This window comes from Xyrauchen texanus, chromosome 17 (assembly GCF_025860055.1).
Source record: "Xyrauchen texanus isolate HMW12.3.18 chromosome 17, RBS_HiC_50CHRs, whole genome shotgun sequence".
Taxonomy (NCBI): domain Eukaryota; kingdom Metazoa; phylum Chordata; class Actinopteri; order Cypriniformes; family Catostomidae; genus Xyrauchen; species Xyrauchen texanus.
The window spans coordinates 3,255,615-3,280,229 of NC_068292.1; the positions used below are offsets into that span (position 1 = coordinate 3,255,615).

At 38.3% G+C, this 24,615-nt stretch overlaps 1 protein-coding gene across 1 annotated transcript in view; it reads right to left on the bottom strand.

Moving 5' to 3' along the window:
- lars2 (leucyl-tRNA synthetase 2, mitochondrial) overlaps positions 1–24,615 on the bottom strand; it is an 84,643-nt gene that overhangs the window by 9,212 nt on the left and 50,816 nt on the right. The window contains exons 13-19 of the mRNA XM_052146740.1: positions 23,854–23,952; positions 17,012–17,149; positions 16,531–16,634; positions 12,747–12,929; positions 12,367–12,536; positions 5,921–5,998; positions 5,687–5,798 (exon numbers count right to left, since the gene is read on the bottom strand). Of these exons, the coding sequence (XP_052002700.1) occupies positions 5,687–5,798; positions 5,921–5,998; positions 12,367–12,536; positions 12,747–12,929; positions 16,531–16,634; positions 17,012–17,149; positions 23,854–23,952 (884 nt within the window). The remainder of the gene's footprint in view (positions 1–5,686; positions 5,799–5,920; positions 5,999–12,366; positions 12,537–12,746; positions 12,930–16,530; positions 16,635–17,011; positions 17,150–23,853; positions 23,953–24,615) is intronic.

Below are 24,615 nucleotides of genomic sequence, written 5' to 3' on the forward strand. Positions count from 1 at the left end.
AAGAAAGGAAGTTTAAACAAATTGTTAACCCAAAAATAAAAAAATCTGTATTTATTTACTCACCCTCATGCCATTACAAAACAAAGTAATCAGTAAATGTCTGTTGAGCTCTGAAAGAAGCTTAACAAAAAAACATAAAAGCACAGTAAAAATGACTCGTACACTATATTCAACGTCTTCTAAAGTCATACAATGGCTTTGTGTGAAAAAGGACTTTAATAGCAGCTGTTATTCACTGAAAACCTCTTCTCTTCACTCAAGCCAAATATTTTTTTTTATTTTATTTTATTTGTTCTGCACGTACATCACAAGGATACAGTACAAGGAGGGGAACGAAACCCACTTGGGTTTATACAGAGTTCCACTCCACTTACATGAATAAACAACAAAACAAAAAAACAAAATAAAAGCACACAGACAAATAAGTTGAACAATAAAAGAGGGGAAAAACATATTTTCAAAAACCTAATTATCCGTTTAACTTAAAAATTACAGATGTCAAAGGGTGATGTTAAAGGAGGATCAAAAGTGAAGAGCAGCATATGAACAATACTGCACCCCAGACAATATTGCAATAATTCATAAAGGGGAATAAAAAGCTATAATAAAGCGTTAAATGAGCAGATGAGTGAATTGAAGGTAAAACAATTCTTAGAATATTTAACATTTTAGAGGATCTTGTACAAACTAGATCAACATGTTTAGACCAGGTTAAACCCTCATCAGTCAGGACATCGAGAAGTTTTGTTGAAGCCACTTGGATAACTGGAGCTCCATTAATTTCTATACAAGCATATTCTCTGGGATAGAATTTATTAATATTGTAAAAAATCATAAAGTTACATTTTTTGACATTTAGCGTTAGCTTGTTAGTGCGAAACCAATTTGATAATATTTTTAACTCGTCATTAACATGCTGTATCAAGGTGACAAAATCCTTGTGCACTGCAATGAGATTGGTGTCATCAGCAAATAATATGGGTAGGAAATGTTTACAACAAAGGAATAAATCATTAATATAAATTAGAAATAATAAAGGACCCAAAATAGAACCCTGAGGAACCCCCAATGAAATTTTAGAAGTTTTACAAAAGAAACCATTAAAATAAACAAATTGTTCTCTGTTAATAAAGTAATTGCGGAACCAAACTAAGGCAGTACCCTCCACACCATATCTATTAAGCTTTGAAATCAAAATATCATGTGAAACAGTATCAAAAGCCTTACTTAAATCAAGAAAAACACAGAGAGCAAATTTTGTTTTATCAAGGGCATTTGATATATAATTTACAAGTTGTATTAATGCATGTTCTGTTGAATATTTTTTCCGAAATCCATATTGGTGTTTATATATTAAGTTATTAACAATTAAATGTTTATTTAGTCGTTCATAGACGAGTTTCTCAAATATTTTAGAGATACAGGGCAGAATGGAAATAGGGCGATAATTGCTAAACACCTTTGTATCACCTGATTTAAAAATGGGAATAACTTTTGCAATTTTAATAGCTTGGGGTATAATTCCAGACCGAAATGATAAAGAGATAACATAAGAGGTTGAATAATATGATCAATGGTCTCCTTGAGGAGGATACTCTTAATACCATCGTGGCCAGGGACTGAGTTTTTTAAAGAAAAAATAATATCACGGACCTCCTGCGTAGTTGGGTGATCAAGATTAGAGAGGGGAGCGTACCGCCCATTTATTTGGCTGCATGGATCAATATCGGTCTTCTGGATATTGTGAGCTAAATCAGAACCAATTTTGGTAAAAAAAAATTATTAAAGCCATCAGCTATATCAGTGGGGTCTGATAGACACCTATCATAGTCCCTCATCTCTGTAGGTGCAGATGCAGCCTTCCTATTATGACACAATACCTGATTTATAATATTCCAGGTTGATTTAATGTCATTGCAGACACGATTAAACTGGTCAGCGTAAAACTTTTTTTTTAGTCGCCTTAATTAATCTTGTGAATTGGTTCCTATATTTTTTGTATGTTTCTAGGTTATGAGGAGTGGGCTTGGTAACAGACTTGCGATACAACCGATTTTTCTTTCTAGATAATTTCCTCAATTCACCGGTAAACCAGGGTTTCTCTCTAACTACTTTGGATTTCACAGCTATCAGAGGAAAACTGGATTCCAGAGCAGAATTAAAGAGAGTCAAAAATAAATCATAGGCTTTAATAGCATCCTGCAACAACATGACCTCATCCCATATAATAGAGCTGATGGCTGATTTGAATATTCCAATATTTTTAAGGGTAAAATTTTGATATTTTACATGCTCATTATTAGTAGTACAAGCATCAAAACCAGAGTGTATTATTTGAAAGACTGGAAGACACACCATAACAGCCCTGCTGACACTTTATAGTCACATGAGTTAAACAAAATATTATCTATAAGAGAGGCTGAGTGTGTAGTAACCCTAGTAGGTTTAGTAATTAAAGGGTAGAAATTTACAGAGTACAAGGTGTAAAGAAAATCATGTGTAGCAGTGAGATCAGCATGTAAGATATTCAAATTGAAGTCACCGTGTAGCAGACAGAGCTTATGTTCCTTTGAAATAATATCAAGTGCATCAATGAAAGTATTTATATCAGTAACCAGTGGTCTATAAATGCAACCAATCACAATGCTTTTCCCTTTAAATAAAAAACATGAAGGAATTTCAATAAATAAAGATTCTACTAATGTTAAATTGAAGTCGTTACTTAAATCCTTTCTGAGAATATAATTAAATGAATCAGACACGTACAGAGAGACTCCTCCTCCTCTTTTTTTAAGAGTGAATAGCATTATAGTGTGATAGATTATAAAGGTGTGATGTATCATAGATTATAAAGGTGTGATGAGCCATGTTTCCGTAAATGCTAAAGCTGAGAAGGAGTGTGACAAGGTAGATAAAAAGGTTTTAAAGTGATCGAAATTTTCTCTGAAGCTCCGTGAATTCACATGAATCATGGAAAACGAAGTTTGGTCAGAATATGTAGGAGACAAGCAAGACAAGAAATTAAATTGCTGTTCGGTATAATATTCACATGACAAGTTAACAGAGTTCAAATAATTATTATTGGAGTCGGGATTAAAAAAGGTATCATAAATTCGAGAGTTGTTGTCCATGTTCAGCTCAAATGGATTCAGAGTCCGTGAATCTATTACAGGTGCTTCGTGATTCCAGTCACTTGTTATGAAACTAGAGTCAATTATTGACATAGTAAGGAAATGATAAGATAGTACCTTGCAAGAACGACATCACACCAAAAGGACTCACGTTCCACCAACACGTCAGGATTACACCTTTCACTCGAAAAACCCGAACAAACCATCGGCAGCAGTGGAAACAGGAGTTTTTGAGACTGAGATGATTCATTTATATTCATCCAGCTGATTTGATTCCCGTATCGCCAAAACCTTCACATCCTCTGGTCGTAATCCATTCGTCTTGATCCACACTTTGCAGTTCCGGATCCATGTCGACTGAATCTTTCCATTCTTACGTAGCAATCTGGCGTCCTTAGCAATATCGGCGTTCTTCTTTGTGAGATATTCGTTGAGGTAGACTTTCATGCCCTTCAATTTCCCCCCTTGTCCCAGCAGCGCAACTTTGTGTTTATGGTTCACAAAGCGCACAATGATGGCAGGAGGCCCAGGAATCGTAGAGCGACGCTTCCTAGGTAGCAAGTAACAGGCAGAAAAGTTTACACTCTGAACTTCAATATCTTTGCTCACCAAAAATGAAACAACCTGCTGTTCCAGAGATTGGGTCTCTGACTCCGGTACACTAGCATCGAGGGCTCCTTCCACTGGATCCACCACCCTCGCATAGGTACGATGTTTCATTTCCAAGCCAGTTATAAGAAGGTCGTTCATTCTCGTGTACTGTTCAAGATCGTCGATTCGTTTCTCCAACATAGCAATTTTCTCATCTTTCTTCATCAGTAGCAACTTAAGCGACTGAATATCAGCTGACAGTTTCTCATTCAATGCCGTCAAGTTTTCCTGTTTAGTTACGTTTCTCAGCGTTAAGCTGATCAGTTCTAATTGTTCCTCCACTCTTTTCATCTGTGCAATCGTGGGTCCCCCCATCCTTTCTTAGGTTGTTTTCAAAAGTATAATTAGTATGATAAATTAATGTGGTAAAATACAAACAAAGCCAGAGCTCCATTCAATAGCTGAGCAGCGTGCTGAGCTGCGTGCCGCCATCTTGGCGCGGTTAGATGTGCCACGCCATGTTTAACATCAATGACGTCTAATCACGAGACACACAAAAATCCATGATATTTGATTTGAGAGCTCTGTCAGTTTTGGACTGTTCCTCACTCAACCCTATCGTATGGCTTCAGAAGACTTGGAATATAGCACATATATAGAGAGTATAGACTCTTTTATGATGTTTTTGTCTTTTTTGTATAGCTTGACAAACTTGGTGACTATGGGACTACTGTTGTTGTATGGAAAGAGCTGCATGGAGATTCTTCAAATTCTCTTTGTGTACCACCTAAAAAAACCAGAGGCATATGTATTTTTTTTTTTTACATGATGGTGAGTAAAAATAATAATCAAGACAGATTTTGATTTTTTTTTTTGTTAATTCCTTTAAAGGCCAGAAATTAAATGTATCTCTGTAAGTACATGACCACATATACTTAGTAAACAACTTTTAGACTTCCTGTCTGTTCTGGTCACCATCCATCATTGTGTTATCAGAACACAAGAATGTGTCCATTCCTCATCTTTCCTTATGAGACAAAAACCACACACTCTCTGCATGTGTGTGTGTGTGTGTGTGTGTGTGTGTGTGTGTGTGTGTGTGTGTGTGTGTGTGTGTGTGTGTGTGTGTGTGTGTGACAATAGCGGGATGTGGAGTGGACTACAGTTTCCGGTGTTTTTCCCAAAACTAGCCTTTTCCATGAATTTTCACCCAGCTCACAATTATTACCTTTTATCTTGAGTGATATATTATATACAATATACAGTATATATACTCACTGAGCACTTTATTAAGAACATTATACTATAATGTACAACTTTGCCGTAATAATCTGAAAATGTGATTTATATTTGAATATGAAGTTTGATTTGATATTGATTTTGGATGCCTTACTTGCTTCAAAGTGCCTCGTTTAGGAATAAATAGTCATACCTAAAAGCGTAAATTCTTCTGTTAGCAAGATATATGAAAATCCATTCCTTCCAGAAAATGAATAGAGGCCAAGATGAGGGGTCATGCAATATCATGATTTTCATATCATAACATGTTAACCAGTGGCTGGGCTGTATGTGCTGAGAGGGTCAGTGACCCTAGACTTCAGATCGCACTGTATTCTATGAGGATCCCTCAGTAAGTGTGTTTCCATGTATTATATGAAGATTTGAGAGCTGCAGTGGAGGGGCAGATTATCAATGTATAACAGTTTAAATTTCAGTGTTCCTCACAATAAATTACAAGACTTCAATAGAAGTGGAATATAGTGCAAAAGTCATATGAAGTACTGTGATAATGCTTTTCTGGCTGCCTAACGTTTATTTTGTATTCCACAGAAGAAGAAGAAAAAAAAATCTGGGTTAGGAACAACGTGAGGGTGAGTAAATGATGACAGAATCAGATTTTTTGGGTGAACGAATAATTTAACTTCGAGTTTTAGAGTGATTTGCTCATTACTCTGCTGTTGTACCTGCCCAGAGTTCAGAAGCTAAGTGTGGACACATGGGTGCAGCCATCACACACAGCGACGCCAAAGCCTCCTCGAACTCCACGCTGTGCAGAACTACTCGAGATGAAGCTTGCTATGTGGAGAGATCAACAAAGAGAATGGAAAATTCAGAGAAATACTCTTATTTATGGTACATTAACACAGAACAATCACGTTATAGATTGTAAATAGCAGAGTTGATCACAGCAGACTCACTGAGAGTGTGTTGGTCAAACCCATGAGTCGAGAGATGGCTGCATTAAACAGGAAGTCTTCTGTGAAGTGACCTGTGACCTGTCAACAGAATAATTTGGATTAGTTTCAACTATCAGTGCACCTCAATTTTCCCTATGACTCTATTTCAAACCCTGCTATGAAGGTAACATCATTAAACGCCTGTAAAGTACACTTTAGCTCTGTTCCAAAAGCATATGACAGCAATGTGCAGCTAGAAATACACCGTGGTGTTGAGAATTCTGAGTCTTCATTGAATATCAGGGATTCCAAATCAAATTTTTAACTGGAAATTGACAAAGTTGTAGGATTTTGAAAAATGTAAAACAATGAAATGTCACAACTTGTAAAAATGTAAATATTTAGGATTCTGCACTATTTCTAGGTCACTAATCGGAAAGCGAATTTGTAACTTTAACTTTACATTAACATTAACAGATTTCCTGTCTTGATTCAGACATGACACAAGTTGACCTGAGAGAGTAATCTACTAAAATAATATATTTAATGCAAATAAATCTACTACAAATGTCTACTCTAGTGAATATAGAGAATGCGACACTAACTTGCATTGTGTCATAATCTGCAGTCTGACACATTCTGTAATGCAATGATGCACAAAATGTATAATGCGTAGCATGAAGGGATTGTGTTCCAGTACTTTCACAAGGCATACAGTGTATCTGGACTAAAGCATCTAGGAGACCAGTGTTGTGTGTAATCTGATTGCAAGATAATTACTTATTGTAATCGAATTACTTTTAAAGTAAAAAGTACGCAAAACGCATTACATTTGAAATTCTAGTAATCAAATTGCAATTACTGAATTTAAATTAAATTAATCTCATTAAAATTTAAGAGTCGTAATTAGTAAATTCTAATGGATTACTTTTTTGAGTTATATACCCAACACTGCTCCTGATAAATAGGCAGTTCCAAAAGATAGACAGCAACATGCAAAATGCAGTCCCTTAATAGTCTACATTTTGGCAAACGTTTAAGGCAGCATCGCATTTAACAAGCCCATCCCAGAATGCATAGCGTTGAGCTCAGTCAAAAATCAGATTGGTGAACAGAGTTGAGAGGAATATTGTGTACCAATATATTCTATTCAATATTAAAACATATCAAGAATTTAATTAAAAATAGACTACTTTCCCCGATATTTGTGTTCATGTATTTTTATGGTCATAAAGGTATAGTGATGTTAGCTTAGCAACATGCTAACACCAAACTCTATTGTAATCAATTGAGTCGCGTCTCATAAGAAAGGCTATTTTGAGTGCTCTGCGGAGTTCCTGCCTATGTAGACATCCTAGCCTCATATGAAAGTTACTAGAACTAAATAGTTTTACGAGCTGCGTTCTACGTTTAGCCACAGTTTTCAGCTAACACTAGAGGAGCTACAACAACTGTGCATTTTAATCACTTTCAGACAAATCACAATGGCTGATTATGACTTCATAAACAGGCATTTTTCACTATATTATTCACATACTTGAATATAATGATATCAAAACACATTTACTATAACACATAATTTGAAAAACCAAACATTTTAATGATTGTATTATAGACTCACCTACATTTAAATTTCTGCGGTGACTCACCTGAGAGTGTTGGACTTTAGACTTGGAAAACTGAGGTTTGAGCCGAGCCAAGCCAAGCAAAGCACGCAAGCTGACATGTGAGATAAAGTGTCATAAAAGCGACACGAAATGACGCAGTTGCTTCGAAAAATGTGCTTTATGTGTCACATATGCTTAAAGTTTTATGTTAAGTTATGTTTTACTTAACCTACTTAAAAACCTTTTAAAATGCTGTCACGGTAATGCAGTTTTCATGAGATCAGGCTGTATGTAGACCTACCTACAGTATTACATGCAGTAACTTATTTGTGGTTAGGATGCTGACTTAGAAGGCAGCTGCCTAAGAAAACAGTAGACAGCAAGGCAGCTCACTAGGTCTTATGTGTCTAAGCGTGTTATTTCTGGAATTGCAAAAATAACAACTGTTTTCAAACAGGTTTCCCTGAATACACCCCTGTCTGCCATTGGTCCGAAAAAACAGGCAGTCCTGTACCAAACTCACTCTATTGGTCGAGTCAATGTGTTGGGCTGGTCAGGATGCTCAAACAAACAGAGCAATGTTTTGATACCACCGCATTGTCACTGTGGTTACACTTTTACAAACAGTGATAGGAGAGAGTATTTTAACATCGGAAGAAAATGACACACTTCACCTTTAAAAGTCACAAGAGGCCTCATTACTGTCTAAGATGAATGAATGGAAAGCAGTTGCACAGTTCCAATAATTGTCAAAGCACTAGGGATGCATTATTGCTAATGAAAGAGTGCGTTCTAAGACTGGTGTGAACACAGGACCTCTGTTGGTGGTAGAAGCTGCTATTTTGTCATGATTTGAGACTAAATCACCAATTTTCTTTGGTTAGTTAAGGTCAAGATCTGGCTAAAGCCAACAGGCTCTACGTCAGAATGGAAAGAGCAACATCATTCCTAGAGAGGCCCTGACCAAAGATAGGAGACAGATGATAACAGCAGCTTTCCAGAGGCTCAGTGGCTTTGGATTGGATCAACTGCAGTCCAGGCCCTTTACCAGCACAAAATCAATCTGAGCCCTGGAGAGGCTGTACATACACTACACTAAAACAGCACATTCCACATTGAATACCATACTTCCACTGTACACACCCTTTCTGTAGTCAGAGGAATAATTCACCCAAAAACTTTAACTGAATTAAAATCTTTGTTTAATTGAAAAAAAGCTGTGTCCATGTTATTCGTTAACTACCCAAATATATCCAAACAAAGCAATTCTATCAGACTGGAACAAATACAGGCTTTAGTGCCTCCCACTGGTCAAAGAGTGCAATATATTACTATCAGTTTCCATAAACCAATTGTGCCCAAACTTTTTCCTATGAAGGGCCAAAAATCAAACTTGATTGAGGGCCGTGGGCCAAAAGTAAATTTTGCATCATAAATCAAACTGTATTACATTAAATTTGCTATGGGTTTATTTATTTCATAATATTTAAAATAAATATAATACAACTTTAATCTGATTAACTAATGCAGTTTTATTTGTAAAGTTTAGCATTTTAATGAACTTATTAGAATAAAACCAACAATCCCCAAGTGTTCAATGTACAATACAGTTCAATGCCAAATACACAAGCAATAATAAAACCCTGTGGTTGCAATGTCAGTGACCTAATGAGAGATATGAAGCTGGTCCTTATTTTTCAAGATTGGGCTGTAGCTGACTTACAGACAAAAACAAGATATTGTCGATGTCTTGAGCCATGTCCTCTATGCGTCGGGTAACAGTATTTCTTGACAGGCTAATTTGTGAGAACATTCGTACCTGAGAAGGACAAACTGCTTCTGCAGCCACTGCAAGACATTCCTTGACGAACTCTCCAGTAGCGAAGGCTCTTCCACTTTTAGCAATTAGAGCGGAAATCTGATAACTGGCCCGTGTGCTGCTTTCTTGTGCTGATGAAGGACGTAGCAGCGCGCTCTGTTCATATCGAAGTTCAGCAAGCAGCTCGATAGCCTTCTGTTTTCGCGCCTCGCCGCTGTACTTTGAGAAAGCTGCAGAATGTTTTGTTTCATAATGACGACGGATATTGTACTCTTTTAAAACAGCAACAGACTGTTTGCAAACTAGACATACTGCCTTTGATTTGACTTCCGTGAATAAAAACCCATCTTGCCAAACTTTTTTTAAATTTCTCTTGTCTGTGTGCCACTGCCTTGATTTCTAACATTATTGTTGACGTTAATTGACGTCAAGTGTCCCAAAGCACGCGGTGCGCATTTACAGGAAAAAATCAAATTCATTTACATTTAATTTAAACATTTAATTTCAGTTTACTCTGTTGAAGTTCAACAATAAAACAAACAAAAATGTTATGTCAAATTAGAAATGACGATCTGTGTCGAAGGTATCGACACAGATCGATATTTGTTTTTTTATTGAAACCTGTTTGGCTGTAAAGAGTAACATTTCTACATTTAATTTGATATGCCGCTTTTTTTCGCACGTCAGCATGCTCATAAACATGATGTCCACATATGTGGATAATGGGACCTAATTCCCTCAAAAGTTGATTTTTTTTCTTTTTCTTTAAACATTAACACATCTGCGGGTCATTTAGCATCATTTTAATATAAATGTTGTTATATTTTATTTTGTTCTCACGGTACAATACGGTTCTATTCATTAACATTAGTAAACATGTTCCTATATATTTACTGTGCATTTTCACATTGAGAATCAATGGGTTCATCCAAACGCTGAAAAATGTTGCTTTCAGAGGCTTTATATGGAGTAGATGAAAATAAGGTGCATTTCAAACTGTTCTGAGACCAGTGCAGACAGACAGCACACTGGAGGTTAAGTCATTCACTAAATAGCAAGGGAGCAAGGGTGCATCCAGAGGTTAAATTGGGCCGGAGCGCACCGGAGCGCAGCTCCGCCTCCTCAGGTCCACAACACACCCTGCCGGAGCTCAGCGTCTCCTTCAGCACCAAATATTGTTATTCCACTTAAATTATTTTTCATCTCCTGACTCCTGGCAAATACATGGCATATGAGACTGAGTAATTAGCAAGACTACACAGAGACACCCAGGCTACATGGAATTATCAGACATCATAAATGCATTAATCGCTGGTTCAGCACCCCGCCCACAACCATCAAGGGAAAACTGTCACAAGACAGCGACGTTACCATGGAATCCCGCTAACGGCTAGAGCGATCGAATATAAAAATAGCATGTAGCTAGAACATGTTATTTAACTAAAGCATGTTAGTTTACATGTTAAATGAACTACTAAATGAAGAATAACATCAGCTGCGTGAGCATCTAAAGTAATATATTGATTTTTAACAGTTTGCATATACTGTAGGTGCACGACAGTGACGCCAGACTGCTCCTGTCTGTACATGAGCCCATTATTATCCCATTTGTTACCTAATATTTATACACATATTACACAGAAGGAAAGGCTCCTCATTACCATGGTTAGGTCAGTGTGCTAGTCTTAAATAATAGTAATAATAATAATAAATGAATGTATTTATGAAAAATAAATACTAGCTGAAACACATCTTGAAACTTTAAACTGCCACTGTTGATGTCTAATAAATTTTACCTTTAGATTATTTCATTTGAAACTGAAATATTTTGTCAAAATATAACAGTTTCCTTTACTGTAAAATCCTGAAACAAATTTGTAAAGGTGATGATGTGTAATTATTCATATTTGTAACTATTTTGGTAAAGGGGCCACATCGGGTTTTAAGTAGTGCATGGGGGGGCCACATTGTAATGCTTTTGTGATGCAATGTTCTGCATTGATTTGGTTTTTGTAACTTTTAAGGCCAGAAATAGTTGTGTACTCAATTTTCTGAAGTGTATCTGTGACTAGTGAGACTATTCTGCAATTGCCTAAAGTATTATATTGCTCTCAAAGATAGATACTTTTCTATCAGGCATTACAAAACTCAATAAAGGTGGAGATTATATATTTTTTTTCCAACTCTACTTCCCTGTTAATTTATTATTCAGTTTTACTAATAATAAAAAAAAAACTTTATAGAACGTTTAATGTTTCTTGTAAAGCGGGTGAGTTTACTCTTTTTTTTTTTTCTTTACCCGTTTACATGCTAAAAGTGTCATGATGCGTTTCTCCTCGATGGTTTTCAACACTCAACAGAATAACACAGGCTGCATGAATATGATAAATAATTACTGCAAGAGTTACATTTACATACAGGTGCGAAGGGACTTCAACGTTTCTAAATTGTACAAATAAAAAATACATTTAGCTACATATTCGTCTCTGGCTTGCAATATTTTCAAACATGTTCCGTTGAAATCTGTTGCCTGCCTGTTAACATTCAAGATAAAAAATTATAATAAAATAAGTGAACTGTAAAGTATTTGTCTTTGTTTGAATAACTACTCAACCCTACCTTACACATTAATACTGGAAAAAGAGCCCCATTGGTGTAAAAACACTTAAGTCATTTTACAGCGGGATTTTGAATGATGACCATTCACGGTAAATAAGGGCTCCCCCTCCCTACAAAAGCCAATTTAACCACTGGGTGCATCCTACAGCTTTCTATGCAGTTATGCATTCACTCCTAAATCTGACCAAAAGTTCAGTTTCAGGCTGCAGATGATGTTTGGATCACTCGACATGTTTGGCAGACATGAGACAATGATAATCAGTACATAGATTCAGAATTTTAATGTCAACATTATTTTTTAGGAAAACTATTTGTTCTTTTTTTGCTTGTTTATTAGGTGCTACTAGTTACAAATCAAAAATATTTAATTAATTTAGATTTTATATTTGATTTAGTGCAACAGGCCTCTGTTATGGCTTCACCTGTGTGATGGTGTAGTTTTTGTTCTTCCAGATATTCTGAGCCTCTGAGCGCTCTCTCTTGTTCAGGATGGAGGGGTTGGGCACCTCGTGCCCCTCTCGTACAGTTCTCAGTTTAGTGACCAGCCCCCACAGACGGGCCTGCCATCGTAACACACCTGGGATAGCATCAGCTACAAACACACATGCAATTTATTATGGTAACCAAAGAGTCTCAAAAAAAACTAAAAGACATCCCCGTTCATCTCTATAGCGGGGCTCGGCAGGCGCAAGACCCGTCGGAAGACCCGTTTACCCCATATACCTCAAAACATTCTCGATTAATTTCTGAACAGTGCACAACCATGCTGGGTGGATGTTGGCATGATGGTAGTTTTACTCACTCTTGACGTCCCATAAGATATCCTGCTCGGGTGGAGCAGCATACAGGATGTAGAGTCTCATGGTGTCAATGCCGTACTGCTGCACCACCTCCTGCGGGTCCAGGCCGTTGTGTTTGGATTTACTCATCTTCTCCCACGTGACCTGCAGTGGGCTGCCGGTGTCCCTCTGAACGGGCTCTGAACCTGATGCAGAGAGAGTGCTTAATTATTATGACCCTATATAATACATTTGTTATACAACAGTTAGACCAGATCCTCAAATTTGATTGGATGAGAGCACTGGTATACAGTCTAAAAGCACTGGGATGCTTCACTCTTTGCATCACTCTTCTTCTGCATGTTTGTGGCTTTTCAAACAGTGCTGGGGATGTTGGCTCATCGTTCATTTTTATTTTGTTCCAGGCCATTTTTGGGGATTATATCTTTATGCCAGGTGGTGGCAACAAATGAGCATCTTTTATGCCATCAGCAGTGTTGGTTAAAAGTTATTCACCACAAATCACCAAGTACTAATCTGAAATTGTAATTCAATTACTGACTTGTAATGATCACCTCATTGGAAAAGTAATCACATCAGAATTACTTTTTAGTTACTTTATTAATCACTTTTCAGCTTTTGATTTTCTGCTAAATAAATGTATAATGTCTATATTTTCACCTTGTTCACTAGGGGGCGGACACCCTTCAGCTGTCACAAAATGATGTGCATATTGATTTAAATCATGTTTGAATTGTATTCTACATACATAATATAAATGTAGAAATATGTTTAACGCAAGTAAAGTAATTAAAAGTTAATGGATTAATTGAAAGCCAGTAAAAGCCCCGGCACATTCAACAACAACAACAACAATTTACATTTATATAGCGCTTTTCTAGGCACTCCAAGCGCTTTACATAGTATAGGGGGAATCTCCTCAACCACCACCAGTGTGCAGCATCCACTTGGATGATTCGACAGCAGAGAGCAGAGGAGATGGTAGAGTGATGTAGCCAATTCAGGGATGGAGATTATTAGGAGGCCATGATAGATAGGGGCCAATGGGGGGAATTTGGCTAGGACACCGGGGTTAAACCCCTACTCTTTACAAGAAGTGCCCTAGGGATTTTTAATGACCACAGAGAGTCAGGACCTCGGTTTAACGTCCCATCCGAAAGACGGGACGTTAAACCGCGGCGAAAATTCACGGCGAAGTGCTTCTTTCCTCAGAGCCAAAAAGAAGTTTGAAACAGCTGAGCAATGGTATTCTATTTGCGAACATTCAGATACCGGCCACGCTGCAGCGTGAAGCGTTTAGAGGAGCATTTAAATATGAGGAAGCATAAGACTACATGTAAACCATCAGCTAATTTAACATTAAAATGTGTGACTTCATGCCTCTTTCTATCAGCAGAATTCTCATTAGATCAGTAAAAGAAGCTTTACTCAATGAGTATTAAAGTATTTATATGGAGTAGATAATGTGTAATTTGTCATGTTTACTTTTGCATTCATGGCACTAATGCCATCGGCTTAAAAGTAGGTGGAGCTCCAGTTCACACCTACCATTGACATGGACCAATGGCAGTAAGAATGTGTGTAGCACTTGGTTAGAGGTTTTCCCGAAAGGTCGCCCTGGCAAGCTGTTATGAACAACCATGTCATACAGTTTCAAGTTTCGTATGAAGTGTGAAGGGACATTAACTGAAATCTGATTATAAGAATTAAATGTAATGTGCTACACCAATTTTTATAAAAAAAAATTATTACAGTAATTTCTTACTTTGTAATGAGATTACATCCATGTACACTAGTTATGAGTGAGTCATTTGATTCATTAACAATACAGTGTTGTTCACAAGTAAGGATGAGAATGAAAGAGAACAATTTGTTCAAAAAGACAGATTTGTTTATGAACCAATCACAACTAGTTCAAGAACAGAGTATAAGAGCAGTGCAGAAAGTTGAGTTGTGGTGACGCTTTAGCTTCTTTTAGAAAAATTGCACAATCTGGCCAAATTTTATTTCATATACTTGTTTGTTGATCTGTTGAACAAAATTGTAAAAAAATTTGTTATAATAATTATGCAAGCAATGCATCAAGCAATGATGGGATCTCTCAAGACGCATGTTAATACCAGGTTTAAACGGGGTCTTTGATGCAATCTGGCATTTTTTAACTCTTGGGAAGAGAACCAGCTGTGTTTACGGTAATAAGCATTGCTCCTCTGCGCTGTTTACCAGCAGATGCATTATAAAGCCATCATCGCTCAGATCAGAGAAATTACAGGCATTTTTGGGAGCAAATTCAGACACTCACTAAGTCTGTTTACCTTGTTGCCTGGCAACAAAAAAGACCAGCATCCACAGGACAGAAAGAGACACAGGAAGTGAATGAGAAAGAGCGAGATGATGATGGGTGACCACTCTGTAATGCCGATGGAAAAGAAAGATGGTAATAAAGTCACTTGTGGTAACCTGGTAACCAGTTCCAGTCACCTTATGCTGCATTCAAGTGTACCTGGGAAGCTCCTACATACAAGTTGGGTATTCATTATTACAATAAATGCTGCATTTTGGAAACAAAATATGGAACTAAAACAAAAACACAATGAATGATGGCATAAGTGCTTTTCCGGTTACTTTTCAATGCTTTGTTGGATTTTAAAGAAATTTGCCACATATACTTGGAAAGATAACTAACCAACACTTTTGCCATGCCACTTAGCCAGCAGTCAGATATGTCAACTTGAGTGGCCAGTGTGAACATCTCTGGTCTATACAGAAGTTCCAAGGGTCGTGGGTTCGATCCCCACCTGTACAAGTCATGCAGTTGAAATTTCTATAGTTCTGGAGATTTTTGTATCGTGCTTACTGAACGGTTGCTGGGCTTTTCCACGATAAAATTTAGATTTTCATCAATGTTAAAAAGTTATATAAAGTTGATCATGTTGACTGCTGTGCTTGGCTGTGATTGTTCTCAGCTTGGGATGTGACTCTGGTGACTGTCAATGTTGTGGTTCTATGGTGTATGGATTGTGCAGTGAATTTTGGAACTGATACGTGTAGGTTCAAACCTGTCCAGGAGCGACTTGTAATGTGGTGCGTGTTTGCTCTGTATGCAATTTGCACTCTTTGTGTTCTTTGGGTTGTGCTTAGTGTTGTGCAATGGTTGCCGTGTTGGTGCGTAATTGCTGCTTGTCAATATTTCTTGTCCATTGAAGTGTCCGAAGTTATTTCACTTGTTCAAACCAAGTGTGACCATGACTTTAGCCCAAATCAGTTGCGGCATGTACGAGACATTATGCTGACAGTCAAAAGTCCTAAGACTGAAACGGCAACTTTTAAGTTAAATAGAGTACGTGTCCACTGACACAGAAACTGCTTGATACTGTCAAAACCATCAGAGTTTTTCCGTTTTGGAAGCATCTGAAATAATCTAGTATTTTTTAACAGTGGATTCGATTAAAACATTTCATCCACCTGATTTATTGCTTCTCATTTGAATAAAGCTGCTTGTTTCAAAGGGGGCGTGAGCAGTCCAGTGGACACATATTGTGTGGTAAGGTCCCATGCATACTGTACATTGTTTTCCCCTCAGTGATGGTCCTGCCACTTTTGGAACCGTAGGCGAGACCCCCCTAGTGCACCCGTCTGTAAATTTGTCTGTAAACTTAAAAGTTGTCCAATATTATTAATAACAAAGGATTTTCTAAGGATTTAAAAGTAGGCATCATAAATGGGCATAACCTTAAATAGTGACGTAGGTCACCAGGATGACCGGCCCCGATTGTTCTCACACACCTGTGAAATCAATGTCATCTTTTTTCAGGTACTGTCCAGTCTCTGCCACCCTGAACGTCTGGCCCTTTATTAGACCCTGTACCAGCAGTTTCTTGAAGGGCTCCCTAAAATGGATTGAAACAAATTACTGCAAAACCAATTCAATATATAGTACATTCATAATACAAACTAGCAAATACTGTTTAACACAGCATTAAAGACATCATGAAGTCAAAACTGACCCCATTTACTGTCTTCAAGGAAGTTTACCCAGAAATGAAAATTACATCATTATCTACTATTAACATTAAGCCATAATGAATAAAGGCTACCTCTTTCGATCCAACAAGTGTCAGTACATAAAATCAAGTCCCATTCTACATTATCTCCCACTGAATATTCTGTTTCACTTAGTCATGTGTCTATTTGGTGTTGTCTTCGACAATGCTCTCTTACTGATCACTGCTCCATGCATGTGTTTGAATATGTGTGTATGCTGCACCTATATGAAACCATGCCCAGATCTCTGCAGAAGTGACTGAGGAATCGGGCGTAGTACAGATGCATGACAGCATGCTCCTTCCCTCCGATGTACACATCCACTGGCATCCAATGATCCGCCTGAGAGCGATCGAAAGGTCTGCGAAAGGAGAGAAACACCTTTGAGACTTGACATACTGGATACTGTAAGCCTGCGTGTGCAACTGCCACTAGGGGGCACTCAAACACCTACATCTAGAATGACACACGCATACTCTGGACAGGCTTGAGTGTGTTTGTGCCAGTTAATTTATCTGCAAACTCAATGAGATCACTTCTATGTTGATGTTGTATTATGGACATCATACTTAGGACACTCAAATAACACTGTTATTTGTAGCTGTGTAGCTGTGGATGAAGTGAATTAAAAAAATTATATAATATACAGATAAATAATCTGCACCTACAAACTTTGATAAACACATCACACCTGCCAGGACTAAAACAGTAATTGTTGTACAAAATTCACACATAATAGGGAGCAACAATCTGTTTAAAGAAGTAAAAATCCCATTTGTTTTCAAAAGAGAGAAATTGTTTTTTAGCGATAATATATCTAAAAGTTATAAAACTTTTTTTTAAAAAGACCTACCATGCTCTCCAAGGTTAAGCGATGACATATGCTTATTTAGAAGCCACTTGTGCAACTTTAACTTTATTTTTTTAAATCATGTTTAATTGCTAATTCCCACAAAGTACTACATTACCCACAATCCTGAAGCGAGATCTACCAATCACAGAAGTCTCTGTGGCCATAGAACTTTCTTAAAACCCAAATCAAGTACTGCATTTAAACAAATGTGCACACTGCACAGAATACTTAATCCTTATGCCTAATGTTTAAAATAATAATAGGCAGTATATATTATACATGGCGCAGTATTCGGTAAGTAATACGTTAACATACAGACATAGCCATTAAATCTTGCAATGACCACAAAGCTTAAAAATGACCACCCACAGCAGTCCTGTGTTTTCACCAACGAGAACAAAGATAATCATATTTAATATTTTGGAATAAACATATTATATATCTTATATTTAAAAACTTTCTCCTAATTTGGAATGCCCCAAAGAAGAAGCAGCCTAGAAGCCTTTATTTTGGTCACACATTATACATACATTTTTGCGTATTTAAAGTGAAATAAATTTTTTTCACATATCCCAGTTAAGCTGGGATCAGAGTGCAGGGTCAGAACTCACTATGACTCACCAATAATTAAAACATAGCTGTCTTTAAATATTTTTAAATATTATATATATGTATCATTTTTAAATATTCAGATAATTAAAATGCATTGGATCAGACAACATTCCTGGCAGAGTGCTCAGAGGATGTGCAGACCAGCTAGCAGATGTTCTTACCGACATCATCAACATCTCTCTGCAGTTACAGCAACTACAGTTAGCGTATCGTCCAAACCGTTAAACAGACCACCCTCCATCTGGCCCTCACCCACCTAAATAAAAAGGACTCATACCTTTGAATGCTGTTCATAGACTTCAGCTCAGCATTCAACACAATAATTCCTCAGCACCTCATTGGAAAGCTGAACCTGCTGGGCCTTGACACCTCCCTCTGCAACTGGATCCTGGACTTCCTGACTGGGAGACCTCAGTCAGTCCGGATTGGTAACAGCATCTCCACCACCACCACACTGAGCACTGGGGCCCCCCAGGGCTGTGTGCTCAGTCCACTGCTGTTCACTCTGCTGAATCACGACTGTGCAGCAATACACAGCTCAAACCACATCATTAAGTTCGCCAATGACACGACCGTGGTGGGTCTCATCAGCAAGAACAACGAGTCAGCATACAGAGAGGTGGTGCAGCGGCTGACGAACTGGTGTAGAGCCAACAACCTGTCCCTGAATGTCGACAAAACAAAAGAGCTGGTTGTTGACTTTAGGAGAGCACATAGTGAACACTCTCCACTGAACATCGACGGCTCCTCTGTAGAGATCGTCAAGAGCACCAAATTCCTTTGTGTTCACCTGGCAGAGAACCTCACCTGGTCCCTCAACACCAGCTCTATCACCAAGAAAGCCCAGCAGCGTCTCTACTTTCTTCGAAGGCTGAGGAAAGCACATCTCCCAACCCCCATCCTCACTACATTCTATAGAGGGACTATTGAGAGCATCCTGAGCAGCTGCATCACTGCCTGGTTTGGGACTTGCACCGTTTCAGACCGCAAAGCCCTGCAGAGGATAGTGAGGACAGCTGAGAAGATCATTGGGGTCTCTCTTCCCTCCATCAAAGACATTTACAAAAAACACTGTATCCGCAAAGCAACCAGCATTGTGGACGACCCCACACACCCCTCACACAAACTCTTTACCCTCCTCCCGTCTGGCAAGAGGTACTAAAGCATTCGGGCCCTCACGGCCAGACTGTGTAACAGCTTCTTCCCCCAAGCCATCAGACTCCTCAATACTCAGAGATTGGACTGACACACACACACACACACACACACACACACACACACACACACACACACACACACACGTGTCCTGAGTTGCACTTAATTCATTGTCACTTTATACCTGGCTGCTACCTCAATAACTGCTATGTCCATAGAATACTATCTCATAGTATGTTATGTTTACGTTTGGCATTTTTAGAAACTGTCATCTTTTTGCACTACTGTACTGGTCGGCGCTGCACTATTTCTCACTGTGCCTATTGTCCTGTTTTTTTGTAATTTATTGTACTGTCCGGTACTTTTTGCACACGTTTGCATGTGCACTTTATATAGGTATGTTATTTAGTTGTGTAGTCTCATGTGGTTCTGTGTTTGTCCTGTGTTGTTTTATGTAGCACTATGGTCCTGGAGGAACGTTGTCTAGTTTTGCTGTGTACTGTACTAACTGTATATGGTTGAACGACAATAACAACCACTTGACAAGACATTACAAAAAGCAGCTTTAGAATACAATTATTGTTTACTACCATATTATTGAATATAAGCCAATCATTGGCATACAGTTGGAGATTTATTATGAGGGCTTGTTTAAGAGCCCGTCAATTTCAACAAGTGTCAGACATGCTTGTGTAGCGTCTCGGGTGCGCTGCATCATAAACATACCATTTTTAGGTCACTGTGTCAAGTTAAATATAGAACACATCTTGAGATCCCTTATGCTCCATCCATTTTGAACGCAAGAACGTGACGCATGTTTTGTTGTGTCGTCTGCTGACATTTTTAGAAACTGTCATCTTTTTGCACTACTGTACTGGTTAATTCTGATTTTCATACAGATTCGTACATAAATCTACACTGCTAATGTCTTAATTTTGTTACAATTATTATAATGTGGGCGTGGCTCAGGTGGTAGAGGTGGTAGAGGGTTGGTGGTTTGATTCCTGGCCCACACGACTTCACATGCCGAAGTGTCCTTGGGCAAGACACTGAACCCCAAGTTGCTCCCAATGGCAGGCTAGCGCCTTGCATTACATCTCTGCCATTATTGGTGTGTGTGTGTGTGTGTGTGTGTGTGTGTGTGTGTGTGTGTGTGTGTGTGTGTGTGTGTGTGTGTGTGTGTGAGAGTGCAGACCAATTTTGTTGTGTTTTCCAAATAATTAATTTAAAGAAAGATTATTTGTTTTCGCTGCTGTAAGGAAACTGTACCGAACCATGACCCCAAAACTGAGGTATGTACCGAGCCGTGAATTTTGTGTACCATTGCAGCTCTAACATAGCCAATGATTTACCTTTAATAGTTTAAAATTGTATTATAATGGCTGATTATAATGTTTATGCATTATGATTATAATGTAGTAATGTGATTGGTTACATTGCTTAGAACTCTTTAGTGATGAGTTTTCTGAAATCCTATGGAGAAAATGAATGAGAAAAATAATTCTGAACCAAGGCCGCTGAAAACTGGCTGGTCACTTTTGCATTTTATTTAGGCCACTTTATGAGTTTTGAAAAGGATAAGAGTGGACGTGGCCTGAGAAGCAGGATTGTCTACCCAGTGCAAGAGGAAACAGCAAGAGTTTCCTTTACAGCAGCAGCGGATGTAATACAAATGACTAAATAGCCCAGTGTGGGCTTTGTTCCAAAATCGAGCTGCCTCGCCTTCAAAGGCAGCATCCTAACCAAGATGGAACCCAGTAAGTGAACACTGTTTGGAACACTCTATGTAGCAGTAACTCTGAACAGCATACAAATAGCGCTCCTCGCACAAAGCGCAAAAGTGAATTCACTTTGATATTAGCATGTTGCTAAGCTAACAAAGCGATACCAAATCCCTTTTTAAGGCGAGTCAGTCCACTCTAACCATAACCCTAACTTTGAGACTCTCTACACTGAAAGAGTCAAAGCGAGCGTTCTAAACCATTCATTTGTCTGGCAGAAGTAGCAACAGAGCGGGCAGCTCAAAATGGAACAGGGCATCTGTTTACTGTCAATGCTATTTCCATTGCTGTCACCTTCATTATAATAGACATATTTACTTTCGGCTCAACACGCCCCTCGGTGTTAGTCAACATAGGCCTATTTTCAGTCACAATTTTTCTGGCGTTTCTAACATACCGTTTTATTCAGAAGTTGCACTCAGTGGAGGTCTCTGACACAGTGATTGTGAGAACAAAGTTTATTTGGCATGGCAATAAATAAAGATTGTGCACAGTGCAGGAAAGTTTCCAATTAGTCTTTTCGTTTGAAGAAAATAATGTCATTCAGATTCTTCCCTGTTAACCATCCACGGATTAAGACTGCTTGCTCTGCTTGTAGCTGGACATGTCCCGCTGTTCTTTATAGCCTCAGGTATAGACAGAAACACGGCTGCAGGAAAGGAAACTTTCCTAACTTGCGTTCAAAGCGTAATGCCTTCTCACTGGAACTTGTTGGTGCAGACTGCTGATGCCCAACCCCCAAGGTGAAAATAACACATTTGATTGGTAAGACTCGTCACTCTGCTAATACAACTGAATAAGAGAACCCTTCAAAATCTCCTGTGAAGAGGGACGCAGTAACAGAGTTACAGCATGATACTGAGCAGTTTTGATTGGCTGTCACAGACTACTTACACTCCCTTAAAAAAGGAACATTGCGAAGATATTTATGGTAGTTTACATTACAATTACGTTGTTTTTGAAGTTGCATATTTATATATTTTAATGCAGGGGTGCCCACACTTTTTTGTGTGATGATCTACTTTTAAATGACCAACTCAATAAGATCTACCAATTAAAAAAAAACACAGTTTCATTTAAAATAAGAAAATGCTTGTTGGGACTACTGCATTTATCCCTACATGGAATTCATCTTCTAATTAATAAAAAAAAATATAATCATGTTCAATGTTGATATCATTCAGTTTTAACACTAAACCCAAAACACCTACAGCACAATAGATTACAATAGCCAGGTCATTTTCCTTATTCTGATGATGAGTAAATATTGACCAGGCGGGGTTTTGTATATTCAGTTGCCACGACAACTAGGTAGGCAAGGACGAAACTGAGCGCGAAATTGCGACGCTGTCCGATTCCATTAAGTTTTGCCTAATCCGGCAGTAGCATCGCAATTTCGCGCTCTGTTTCAGAAGTCCTTGCAAGGAGAGTATGCGCAAACCTAGTTGTCATGGCAACTCAATAAACAAAACCTCGCCTGGTCAATATTTACTCGTCAAGTGCAAGTCAGACAGAAACTAAAAGAAGGAAAGACATTATATTTATTTTTATTAAAATTTAACGAAAGTACATTTACATTTTGTGCGATCTACCAGCATTGCCTTTTTTAATTCATTCATTTAATTCATAAATAGTGATAAATAAATGGGGAAAAGAACGTTTTCATAGATCAAATAACATTTCTCTGAAGGGTTTGATGGGGCTTACTGCATGCCACTACAACAATGGTATCATAAATTGTGCATCTTTATCTCAGATCACGCAAAAAATACAAATAATAATAATAATTCAGGCTGGTGCGCGTCCTCGAGTTGACTGACTCTGTATTTAAAAAGGTGATTGGCTCTTTTACCTGTAAGGCGGGACTTCCTTTTCTACATCTGCCATGTTGGCCATTCCAACTTCTCCTATCAGGGGCACCGTATCATGGCTGACCCTGCACTCTAACCCCAGCTTAGCTGGGATATGTGAAAAATAAATAATTTCACCATGTATATGCAGAAATGTATGTATAATGTGTAACAATTGATCAATTTATTTTATTATTTATTATTCATTTTAATACCAGTGCTCGGTCTCGGGCTAAATAGTCTCAAGCGATACTCTTATAAGCATAATACACAGTAAAAACACATATTGAGTAAAATCCTCTAAATTTAATGAAAGAAATTCGATTTATTATGAACATTTGCTTTGCTTTGTCCGCCATCTTTTATTTATTGTTTAGTACATTCTGTGATCGCCTTCCCCTTAAAGGATGCATGTAATGCTGACTTCGAATTTGGCCGAAAGCAATTATCTTAGGAAACAGCATAACTTTGCTGCCTACTTTTTGGAAATGTCTTCATATCTGGAGCGTGCCTATGATGACTTAAAGTGCTGCGTATGCTTACAGAGACAGTTCATTAAGCTTTGGGGCAGGGCGTAGTATAGTTTCATTGAGTGTTAATGTTCTCCTTGATTATACAGACAAAGGTGTGACATTTTAAATTCAGTGACTTCCACCTGAAATAGCACAGACCGATGGTCTTCCATTGTGAGTCTTACATGACTAACTGCTCCTCTAAGCATCTCTGGAAACTTCACAGACTCAGCCAGTCTCCACAAACACCTGGTGTGAGAGAGAGACCCAGAGAGAGAGAACAACTGGACTTTTCCTCTTACCTCAGCAGGTTGTGTGGGTCAGTGTATCTGAAATAGTACCAGGACGAGTCGACAAATGTGTCCATGGTGTCTGTTTCCCTCTCCGCTGGACCTTTACACCTGAAGAAAAAGGAAGCAAATAAAATAAAAATATGATAATAAAACTGATCACACTTTTTAGATTTAACCATGCTTAGTGTGTAATGTAACCAAACTTTTAAAATAAAACAATGTCTTCACCATTACATTTTAATGATTTCTACCTAAACCAGGACGACTGAACTCCCAAGCATTTGCCTGTGTGTGTGTGTGTGTGTGTGTGTGTGTCTGTAATGCCCCTGTGCCAGTCTCAGAGCCAGAGCAAACAGAGCTTTGTAGCTCATTCAATCTATCAGTTTATAAAACAGTCACACTTCCTCTAACGAGTCTCTGAAGACTTCATCGAGCTAATCATCTGCATCAGAAGAAACTAATTAACCATTGAGCCCTCTGTCCACACTAAGTGAGAGCATATGGAGGAGAGAATCCAGCCCTGCTAATGCCAATCCAACTCCAGACTGAGAGAGACCTCCCCGTCTGTGATTACCAGTCCAACGCTCAGAAAATCCTGCCCATTACTCCAGTGGCAGCAGGAGCCAAGCACCTCGCCGTAACCTAGCAACAGGGTGAAGGTGTAGCAGGTTAATTCTTTAAAAGCCAGGTGCCATTTGAGAGACTTGGATTCCACATATGAGGCGTGATGAAGAGGCTCACAGGAGTGTGTTTACAGCAGAAAATGAGTGG